We start from the raw sequence: 11,428 nt of genomic DNA on the forward strand, positions 1-11,428 counted from the left end.
GGTAACCCTTCCTCGCAGGAGGAGATGGCCGCTTGGCAGGATCTGGCCCTGCAGGGCTGGCACACAGGCTGATGCAGCCCCCAGTGTCACCATCAGCCTTTTCCCCGTGTTCCCTGGGACACAGCCACCAAAGACCAGACTCGGAGCCTGCTGCTGCCAGGGGAAAGCTCCCGCTGCTTGCCAAAGACACTGCTTTGGGGCAGCAGTGATGTACACAAGCCATTAGCAAGCTAACCTCACCAGCATGACTTCATTATAAAGTTTCTCACTGCTGACTGTTCCTCTGATGCCAGCACACCTTTGGGGAACAGAAGACCAGTCCCACCGTGACCCTGTCCTCTGGTCTATGTGCCTGTCCTGAAAGGAACAAGGGGAGAAACATAGCTGAGCTTTGGTGGTCCCCAGAAAGTCATGCTAGCAGGTAGCCACTGCTGATGGGCTCATGCCATTACCCTCCCAACGCTGCCATCTCTCTGGGCCAGACCTTCAGCCTCTTCCCAGGAGAACTAAGTTTTATGAAATAATTCTGCAAATTGCTCTTATGAAGCTTTTTCTCTTGTGTGATGCCTTACCCCTGCGTGCCCCTCAAGCCCCTTGGTCCCTCAGGGCAGTCACTGGTCCAGTGGAAATCTTTGCTGGAGAAGCCGAATTGGCTAAGTGCAGCAAACCCCAGTCCTGCAGCCTTTGCACATACAAGGCATCCAGGTATGTGGTGTGGATGTGCAGGGAAAGCAAGATCTGGGTCAGAGGGACAGCACGCACACATGAAGATGCCTTCAGCCTAGAGCAGTGGTTTTCAGCCCGTGAGCTGAAGTTAGAAATCCCAGGGCTGCGTCAGCAGGCAGTAAGGTTACCCCCAAAAAGGCAGACTGAACGGATGTTTTAGCTGCAGCCACGGGTAGAAAACCACTGGCCTAGGAGGGTGCCCTTACTGAAGTTACTCAGCAGATTGGCATAGCTGAGCAAGTTCTCCTCAAATTCTTTGCACTGCACGTGTGTAGTTGTGTGCAGGCAGCTACCTGCCCAGTCCTGACTGCCATCTCTTGTCACCCCGCAGCGGAGGAGCTCATGGAAATGGATGATTCAGGCTCAGTGTACACTGGCGTTCTCAGTTACGGCACTGGCTTTGGTCTCTTAGTTGTGGTGCTGATCAGTGCGACTATCTACAAGATGAAAATGCCAAACAAAAAAGCCATGAACACCCCCACTGTACAGAAAGTCTCCAAATTTCCACTCAAGAGACAGGTAACAGAAAGTAGATACAAGATTCCTATTCCCCCCTATGGCCATCCCCCTTTCCCCCTGCCCCTGCTTTGAAATTTTCTCTCTAGGTGAGAAGCTCTACCAGAAAATCATTGCCCAAGAGGGACATAAGTTGGCTGCAGTCTAGGATTTTAAACCCGTTATTCATTTGTTCCTGTTCCAGTGGAGCAGTAGCTGGTGGCAGCTGGCTCTGGTTCATGAGCAGCTCCCGGGCAGCCACATTTCCGTTGCCCCTGTCTGAGGGGGGTGGCAGTGCAGCTATGGATGATGCAGAAAGCACGTCTTGCAGGGCAGCAGTTTAGTCGAGGCTCCCTGGTGGAGCAGGGATTTGGGGAGCAAGAAGATGTTCAGTTGTGCCCTGCTTTCATGGAGGTCACTGAACCCAGAGCAATTCTCATGGAGGTGGGAGAGGGTCCTCTTCCTCTGTGCTATTAGAGATGCTCTGCTGCACGTAATTGCAGAGAGGCAGGAGCAAAAGGCACCACGTGAAACCACGTGGCGAAGGATACAGATTTTATGGCTTTGGCTGCAAGCTTGTGGTGGGCATCTACAGTGCAAGAACAGAAGTCACTCCATAGGCTATAAGTGCTGTGGAGATGCACACGGAACAAATGTACAGATTATATACCTGCTGCCTGCTGGAGGGCACTGGCTGACCTGTCGCTTCTTTCCACCAGCTGAAACCCTGGCCACAGGTGCTTAGATCAGTGCATTTCTGCAAGGATGGGAGGAGAGGAGAGAGAGGTGGAGGGTGTGGGAGACTGCCCATTTAGAAATCACTGGAAAGATGTCAGTGGGCAAAGATAGCTCAAACCCCCTCAGTGATCCATTTCAGGCGCTGCCTGCCCTGGGAATACAGTTGGCAATAACACTTCATTTGCTCTACCCAAGCAGGTGTCGTTGGAGTCCAACTCTTCCATGAATTCCAACACGCCCCTGGTCCGGATTACACGTCTCTCTTCCAGCGATGGGCCGATGCTGGCCAATGTCTCTGAGCTGGAACTGCCTCCGGATCCCAAGTGGGAATTGGCACGCTCTCGGTCAGTCAAAACTACGCGTTGGGGTCTCTGTGCCTGCAGTAGTGTCGCCACCCTGGTACCCACTCATGTGCCTGCTTGTTCTCCCTTCAGCCTGACCTTGGGAAAACCACTCGGTGAGGGGTGTTTTGGCCAAGTGGTGATGGCAGAAGCGATTGGGATTGATAAGGACAAGCCAAACAAAGCCATCACGGTTGCTGTCAAGATGTTAAAAGGTATGGGGAGTCCACAGAGGACAGAACAGCATGCCGCGCTAGGATTTCCTCTCCTTGCCTCTCTTTTAAGTCTTTTGTACAAACAGATTCAACAGAAGAAAGCAAGAACAACCTTTCTTCCCCTTCACCCACATAGCCTGGGGGTGAGGGCTGTCTCCTTGGAGAGCACAAAAAGTGCAAATCCCATCAGGAAGAGGGCCTGGGAATTAACCCAGTTCTCTGCCAAGGGGTAATAGCATCGCTGAGAAGAAGGGGAACCCCCTTCACTTCTAGCCAGCTCTGTGAATCAGCCCACTCCTTAGCCCTCCCATAGCAAGTGCTGCCTGTTCTAGCAAAAGCTTGTGCAACAAGCTTAGGTGGAGCTTGCAGAAATCCACTTGAGAGACTCCTTGAGGAGCTTGTTAATTGAAGAAACTTGATCCCAAACTCCTGAGAGGTTAAAGGGAGGCCAAAAATGGGGGAGTCGCTGGGCACCTCTGGATGAGTCTCTGCTTCTCATCCTTCTACTCTGCACAGCAACTGGACAACACACAGACAAAATCACCCTGAGGAATTCAGCTGGGGCAAGCAGGGCAGATGTTCCAGCAGTGAGCAGCCCAGGGTTAAGGTTACATGGGGTGACACTTTTAAAAAATAGTATTTCTTATCAGAAAAGGATGTTTACTTTACATTTCCTTCAGTCCATTCTGAAGCTGGTTTTGGGAGCAGGAACATTTACATCTTCCCAAACCAAAGCATTCATCTGGGGAGGCGTCTCCCTATTTTTCTACTTTTTTAGAAAAGTAGAAAAGATGCACATAGCTTTCGTAGAAAAATTGCAGTTCTCCTTGCAAAAAGTACATTGCTTCCTGTAACCCCTCTCCTAGCTCTGACCTTCCACCATCCTTAACTCATTGCCCCTGGAGACGAGGGAGGGAAACAATCAGAAAATCAAAACGATCCCAAGTGCCAAAACTGACTGTTTTGCTTAACTTACCAGGATGTAACAGAAGGTGAGGGGTTTATTGATTTCCATATGGGCATTTATCTTTATCTCCATTTATTTGGGGGTTTATCTTTTTTTTGGTGATACTAGGTTTTGGTTTTATTTTGATTCTTCTTCCCAAAGCGGAATAAAAACTAATACTGCCATATTTTGAGTACTGTTTCCACCAAATGACTATGCAGCAGTTTTATTAACCACTTCCCAAAATACCGATACTCTTCCTGACATTTTTTTCCTTTCCTGTCTTGCTTTCTGCAGATGATGCCACAGACAAGGACCTTTCTGATCTGGTCTCTGAGATGGAAATGATGAAAATGATTGGGAAGCATAAAAACATTATTAACCTCCTTGGTGCCTGCACACAGGATGGTATGTAGCAAAGCAGCCTGGTGCTCACAGGGCCGTGGGAGGCTCAGGTTTGACTGTCCCTTCCATGCAATTGCTCACTGGCTGCCCAAAATGTACCCGACTGGGTTTCAGTGGTTGGCTGTTCCTCTGCTGGATGCTGATGTGCTCTTACTTGCAGGACCACTCTACGTGTTGGTGGAATATGCATCAAAGGGGAATTTGCGGGAATACCTCAGGGCACGTCGCCCACCTGGCATGGACTATTCCTTCGACACCTGCAAGCTGCCTGAAGAGCAGTTGACATTTAAAGACCTGGTTTCCTGCGCCTACCAGGTGGCCCGGGGCATGGAGTACTTGGCATCTCAGAAGGTGAGCTGAGAAACCTCATTTGGAAGAAGTGTCAGTCAGACCCATGTTTTGGAAAGCACGCAATGTTTGGTATGTGTGGTGTGCAGGACAACCTCAAGCAAAACGTTGCAGGCTTCTCCCTTTAGAGACCAGAATTTTTGATATGAAGTATCTCGAGTTTTTTACTGGAGGCTTCATCTGTATGCAGAAGTTCCTGTATGCTGGCTGCATCCATGTGCCATGCAGCTGTACAGCCCTTGCTGTCACCTGCAGGCCCGTTAGCATCCCCAAAAGGTGTATGAAAGCACAAGCAACCCAGACCTTGGTGCCTGTCTTCACCACGCTCGTAAAGGTAACTTTCACATGTGCCATCCTGAGGCTCAGGCAGCAGCGGTCATGGTGAGCATCACACCAAGTTGTGAGCTTCCACCATGGGAGATGTTACGTTAGACAGCAGTCAGGAGCTGCTGAACCCTTGTTCCCCCCATCTCCCTTCTGAGGTGGCTAAAAATGCAGAGCACTCACAAGGAAGCTGAGATCCTGGGTGTAGCTCATGCATTTGCAGCTCTCACCAGCACACGTAGGCTTGGTAGGAGCGGACCTGGCAGTGCATTTGGCTCTGTGCGTGGCCACACCTAGGATGCTCCTTGGGGAGCATTCTGCTGACACTGAGCCAGCTGCTGCATTTTCTTACATCATGGCACGGGACTAGTCCTGATTTATCCTGGCATCAGCAAGTGGAGAATCAGGCTTTGGGTTCACGAAACTGTGCACCAGCCGGCGTGACCTCTTTTTGCGGGCAGGGAGCGCAGCGGCAAGAGCAATTTCCACTTCACATGTCAGACATGTTCGTCCTGTGGCTGCAGTTCAGGGTGGATGGTTCATGGTGGCTTTAAACTGCTTTCTGCACAGCGCAGGCTAATTGAGCTGCTTTCTTAGGTAACAGCTATGATGTTGGGCATCAGACTAGGTGACCTTTAAAGGTCCCTTCCAACCCAAACTGTTCTATGATTCTGTGTATGGTGGATGTACTGGGGACGTCTTCATTTGAGGATTTTTTTCCCTTCAAACGTAAGCCTGCGCTCCTCTTCCTGGAGGAAGCAGGGCAGAAAGACAGCTTCGCATTCCAGTAAGCGCCCACAGAAAAGGAGGTTTGGCTTTCTTGTCTGTGTATCCCCTTTGGAGAGAAAAGCCACGTGGCTGTGTCAGCGCTGAGGCTGCCGATTAGGTGTTGCTAAGAGGTGGCTCCCACCAAGTAAGCATGATGGGGCAGTGACACAGAAAGCGAGGAGTTAAGCAGTGCCCACAGCTTTATGAGCTTGGGAGTCAATGAAACAGCAGCTCATAAACCACGCGGTGCTGTTGGTTCCAGGCGCAAGCAGCTAACAAGCCCTTATTTATTGACTTGCTCACCTTTCACAGTGCATTCATCGCGACTTGGCAGCCAGGAACGTGTTAGTCACTGAAGACAATGTGATGAAAATTGCTGATTTTGGCCTCGCTAGAGACGTTCACAACATCGACTATTACAAGAAAACCACCAATGTAAGTACAGGGCTGCCAAGCACATGCAGTTCTCCTTCTGGCAGGGAACTCGGTCATCCGTGCAGCAAGTGGCCCTTGTCCCACATCTCACTTTCTAGAGGGGCTTAGGAGGAAGAAATCTGTCGGTGGCCTCATCTAGTGAGGGACTGTAGATATGCTGGTCCCAGGACGCCACCCACCATCTGTTTTCTTCCTGACAGATACTGCTGCTGCTTGCAGCTGGTTGTGAGGTCTCATCTCTGGCCAAACTGAGAGAAACCGAGGTTTTTACCACAGGGGCATGGAGCCCTTTCCAGTCTGCTCCACTACTGTTCATAAGGTCCCAAGGAGCCACCTTCTGTCCCACCAGAGCCCTTGACAGAGGAATGTCACTTTTTGTATACTTGAGCTACCTGGCTTTCATGCATTTCACTCTTTTTTACAACTGAGCTCCTTGACTCCAAGTGTGAGAAGATGGTCCAAGACAAGGGCTGAGTCCCAGCGTGGTTTATTCTTTCCATAGAGATGAATTTACAAGTGAAGGTCTGGAGAGAGATGTTGAGCTCTGAGCAAAAGCCACAACTACCACAGCGTGCGGAGATGGCGGTCAAAGAGGTTGAGGGCATAACAGAACGTTAAGGACCTTGCAACGGCAAGGGGTCTAAATGTCCACCGTGCCCATACCGATCCTTTGCAATATCATATCAGAAATCTTTTCTTAATTGCTGGGATTTCTTAATCATAAATTAATAAAAATTCTTGGGGAATTTTAATCACAGATCAGATGGATTTTCCCTGTTTCAGGACAGCTGGGAGCATAATCCCATTTGTGTATCCTGCCTATGTCCTATCTCTGGTTGTTTCTCCCAGTGAGACAATGGGTCAGAAGAGGACAAAAGTCCCCCCCACAGCCGAATTATGCCTCAGACACAAACTACTCCTTTCAGATTCCCTCCAGGGGCCAAGCAAAGCCCCAAAGAATTATGATTAATCTAGTCTTTCTCATCTCATATTTCTCACATGTGACAGCCCATGTTTATGACCCTGATGTAGGATGTTCCCCTGGAAACCTGGGATCAGGCCTCCTCCTTTAGCCTCCAGCAGGATCAGGATTTGTTTATTAGAGGATGTGGCCCTTGCCTTCACTCTTGGAAGTTTCCCTTCAAGTTCAGCCTAAGCCAGGTTTGGGCTTGGAGTCAACTGCTTCTTCCAACCAAAGAGCTGGAAAGTGGTGTCCCATGCTCTGCTGCAGAGCTAGCTGCGTTACGAGCAGTTGAGGCTGTTCCCATGCAAAGCTATAGATGTGCTGATACATTAAACCTGCCTTGGCAGTGAAATACAGTCCTCTGCAGAGAGCGTTTGCTGCAAAGATTGTCAGTGAAGATCCAGGGATCAAATGTTTTAATCTGTTTATATGTGACCACTACGGCTTTGCGCAGTGACCGGGAAGGCAGATGTGGTTGTTAATGAAAATGTTTCAAACTGGATTAGAACAGAAGATTCAGATGGTGCCCTGTTGGCTGGGGGAATATGCTGATGGGATGTTCCCATTGTCTTCCTAATTACAGGGTCGGCTGCCTGTGAAATGGATGGCTCCAGAAGCCTTGTTTGACCGGGTCTATACTCACCAGAGCGATGTGTAAGCATACCCGCACTTCTAAAAAAAATTTGAAATGACAGGGAAATCAACACCTGTAGTATCTTAAAGACAAGCATACTGCTAAGCGTGAGCAGGGCTCATTCACTGCTGGGGTGCCTGGGGATGCAAAAGCAAATTGAATCAATTCCAAGCTGCAGCTTTGCACATGTGGTTTTATTTTACCATTATCTAGTTGCTTTCATCTGAGGATCTCTAGTGAGCTTCTGGAAAATTATTGGAAGGCAGGCAGGTATTTCTTGTTCGGTTTATAGACGAGGTGATTCGTCCTGCCATCAAAAATACTTGTGCAAAAAAAACTCCATGCAAAAAAAGTTACCCTCAGCTTCCTCCGCATTTCACCCCAGACAGTTACGCTTCATTGAGTACGTGGGATGAGATACTCTGCTGTTGGTAGAGTTGATCGGAGAATATTCAACAAATATATTCTTGGATTAACTTTGCTGCTTCATTTATTTCCTTTATTTTTCCTAATCCTGCCTTGTCCGTTGTAGTGCCTCAGCATGGTAAGCACACAGCAGAGCGCACCTTAGGTGTAAATCTGTATCACATCTGAACTTTGCAGGGGCTGAAGTAGCTCAGCATGTGCACTGCCTTTTTTATTTCAGTATCTGGTCAATAATGGCATTTTTACAGTAATTCAGCAGCCAGCCTGCCTGCTCCCCAAAGCTCACTGCTTGCAGTTGGATGAATGAATCTTTTCTATTTCTGTATTTTTCACATACTTTGGCTTTTATTGATCTTAAATCATAGTTTCCATGCTTAGGTAATGCTGCAGCAGGCGTGACAGATAAATCAAAGCTAGAGAACAGGAGAGTGAGCGTGCGTGAAAGCAAAACAGAGACAGATAATCCCTGTTTTTAAAAAGAAAATGAAGAAGGCAAAAGATATTTTCTAAAAAGAGGACTTCTAACCAGAGCACAGCTGCGGGACTGGAGTGTGTAACATCAGTGCTCCGCTGATTTTTGTTGGGGTATTTTTCTCTCGGCTTGGCCAGTGAAACGAGTGTTGTAACAAGCAAGTTTTGGTATCAGCTTGCACAATTAGTGGCCTGTGGTTCCAAGCCTGCAATTCAGTGAAGCTGTGCATGAATAATTTGATTTGTTCCATTCAGTGGAGCTGGTGGAAGACCTAACAAAGAGCTGGGGGTGATAGATGGGCTGTCACCTATCTGATTAAATGCTCATTTCAATTTCAGACTTGGTGCCTGGGATTTCTTTGCTATTGAGTTGGATCAGCAGAGATCTCCAAGTAACTAGTAAAAATGGCCTAGGCAATTAGTCATGCTATTGATGACTTTGTTAGCCATGCATGGCTGCACAGAAATAAAGCCAAGTAGGGGGGAGGGGATATGGGGGGGGCCTGTAAAAAAAACTCATTGAATTTTAAAGATCTTTCTTTGGTTTCCAGCTGGTCTTTTGGAGTGCTACTATGGGAGATCTTCACTTTGGGAGGGTCTCCGTACCCAGGAATTCCTGTTGAGGAACTCTTCAAACTCTTGAAGGAAGGCCACCGGATGGACAAACCTGCAAACTGCACCCATGATTTGTGAGTGTGTGGTGCGGGCTGACCTCGCCCTGCTCCCCCTTCCCTCTGCAGCCAGATAACCACCCAGGCTGTGGTTTGGGCTGTTGGGGCATCCCCACTGTGTGACTGTGTGGCCATCTCCCGGTAGGCTTGGCAACCCCAACTCCTCTGGCTCAGCCCATGACTGCTGAGCAGTATAACGTGCCTGCCCTTGTTTAGTCGGTGGTGTCTGGGGGTGTAGCTCTGGTGTTTTGTCTTTAGGACAGGTCCTCCTCCTGCTTTGAGAGCACAGACATGCATGAGATGATGACCAGCAATGAGGAGCGTGGCTCCACAAAACCCTCCTCCTGCTCGCTGTAGCTGGCTGTGCACCGAGGCCACCATGGCTGAAGTTGCGTTGGCCGTAGCTGTTCTCTCAGGCAATTTGGGAGTGGGTGGACACCACTTAGCCCCACCATGGATGACAGTCCCCTTTCCTGCAGGTACATGATCATGCGGGAGTGCTGGCATGCCGTCCCCTCACAACGGCCCACCTTCAAGCAGCTGGTGGAAGACCTGGACAGGGTCCTCACTGTGACATCCACTGATGTGAGTGTGGTGTGGTGGGTGCGGGAGGGCTTGCTTGGTCCCTGGTGTGAGGCAGCCAGCACTGATGGGTCTGTTGCCCCGGCAGGAGTACCTGGACCTCTCAGTGCCCTTTGAGCAGTACTCACCAGCTGGCCAGGACACCCACAGCACCTGCTCCTCGGGGGATGACTCCGTTTTTGCACATGACCTGCTGCCTGACGAGCCCTGCCTGCCCAAGCACCCCCCGTGCAATGGCGTCATCCGGACGTGAGGACCCCCCAGGCGGACAGGTGGACAGATGGATGGATGGACAGACAGGCAGCATGCCCATGGAGGTGCGAATGTGGGGCGCCGAGGACGAAACCATAGTGAAGGATCTTCCAGTGGAACTGTGTGGTGGTGCCTGGAGATTTGTGTTGTTGTCAAGCTGTTCAGGGTAAAAAAAAAAAACACAAACCAACAATTTATTTTTTTTTCTCCCATTTGCTGTATAAAAAGTCAAGAAGCACTGTTTGGCCTGAAGGAACTAATCTCTTGCCAAGATGATCTATCATCTATGACTTTTTTTTTGGTTTATTTTTCATTTTGGGTTGGGTTTTTTTTTTGTTTTTTTGTTTTTTTTTTTTTTTACTAAGCAGAATGTTGAACCTGGGGGATGCTGACCTCCCCACTCCGTGCTTGCATTTCGAGTGCCAGAGTAGCCGTTCTGTGCCTGCAATACGAAGAAGACAAAAAAAAATAATCTTCCTTTTTTTTAAAAAAAAACAAAAAACACAAACAAGAAAAGTGTAAAGAATGTAGAAATTCTTTGCTTATGCAATCTGTATATGAACCTTTTTGGTGGAGCTGAAAAGCCACGTTGCCTGCAGGGATTCATATATTTATAAAAATATCTATATTTTTGTTGTCGTCGTTTTTATAGCTTCATGATCACACTACCCAGCTACACAGAAGGAATCCTTTTTGGAAGAAGAATTAAAAATCAAGTAAAACGCAAATCGTGATGGAGAAATGAAAAAAAAAAAAAAAAAAAAAAAGAGTCGATCAAGTCATCTGAAAGGGCAGTGCTTTGGCCAGGCTTGGCAGCCACCAGCCCTTGCGCTGGGCTGGGAGCGATGGGGCCGTGCCAAGATAGGAGCAGACCCTGGGGCAGGCAGAGACCCAGTGGTGGCCATGGGGGTTCCCGGGTAGGAGAGCATCACCCATCTGAGACTGGTGGGGAACCTGGCTCCTGGGTGCCCACACGGCAACTCAAGCCACATCCTGACCTTTCGGAACAGCTGTTTTGCGGGGAAAAAAAAATAATCTCACTTTTGGGGGTTTGTTTGTTTTTGCTTGCAAAGTGTTTTGTGGGAGGGAAGCAGCTCCCCCATCCACCCCTCGATGCCAGCGGGTTGGCTCCATCTACATGCAGTGACTCGGAGAAAGAAGTTACGGGTACCTGTAGGCAAGAGCCTTTAACTTATATCAAAAAGGTTTATTCCAGAGAATCTGTGTATATATCTATAAATATATCCTGTATATATATATATATATAAATATATATATATTAAAAAATTAAATATATTAAAAAAAAGAATGTATAATACTAATGCAACATGAAGCAGTACTGAGAGAGAGTCTCAAAATACGAGCATTGCAATCTAGGATATACTGATCTGGGCAAAAGAAAAGATTGTTTGTTTGTTTTATATCTTCACAGTTTTGTTTTAAAAATTGTACCTTAACATGTATATTTGTAAAGTTATTTATAGACATTAACATATCTGTTCATCGGTTTAAATAGTGTAGCGTTACTGTAAACTTTAAATTTCACCGAGCTTAAGGGTGTTTTTAACTTATTAAAAAATGGAGAAAAAATATATATTAATCAAGTTCTTCTTTTGTGTTTATGGGAAATACTGAAAGAATGTATAGATGTACAGTCCTTTAACAAATTACATTTAATGTTATAAAT

The 11,428-nt window shown here is 47.8% G+C and overlaps 1 protein-coding gene across 3 annotated transcripts in view; it reads left to right on the forward strand.

Annotated features, from left to right (window-relative positions):
• FGFR3 (fibroblast growth factor receptor 3) overlaps window positions 1-9,968 on the forward strand; it is a 55,670-nt gene extending 45,702 nt beyond the window's left edge. Inside the window, exons 9-18 of one of the 3 annotated variants that reach the window (XM_080410450.1) lie at window positions 1,058-1,245; window positions 2,155-2,303; window positions 2,394-2,515; window positions 3,759-3,869; window positions 4,027-4,217; window positions 5,619-5,741; window positions 7,289-7,359; window positions 8,788-8,925; window positions 9,387-9,492; window positions 9,578-9,968. In XM_080410450.1, the coding sequence (XP_080266576.1) occupies window positions 1,058-1,245; window positions 2,155-2,303; window positions 2,394-2,515; window positions 3,759-3,869; window positions 4,027-4,217; window positions 5,619-5,741; window positions 7,289-7,359; window positions 8,788-8,925; window positions 9,387-9,492; window positions 9,578-9,742 (1,364 nt within the window). In that variant the 3' untranslated portion in view covers window positions 9,743-9,968. Of the gene's footprint in view, window positions 1-1,057; window positions 1,246-2,154; window positions 2,516-3,758; window positions 3,870-4,026; window positions 4,218-5,618; window positions 5,742-7,288; window positions 7,360-8,787; window positions 8,926-9,386; window positions 9,493-9,577 lie in introns of all 3 variants that reach the window. The other 2 variants (XM_080410448.1, XM_080410449.1) reach the window with 2 other exon arrangements.
• The last annotated feature ends 1,460 nt before the right edge of the window (window positions 9,969-11,428 follow it).

This window comes from Falco punctatus (assembly GCF_963210335.1).
Source record: "Falco punctatus genome assembly, chromosome: 1".
Lineage (NCBI taxonomy): Eukaryota > Metazoa > Chordata > Aves > Falconiformes > Falconidae > Falco > Falco punctatus.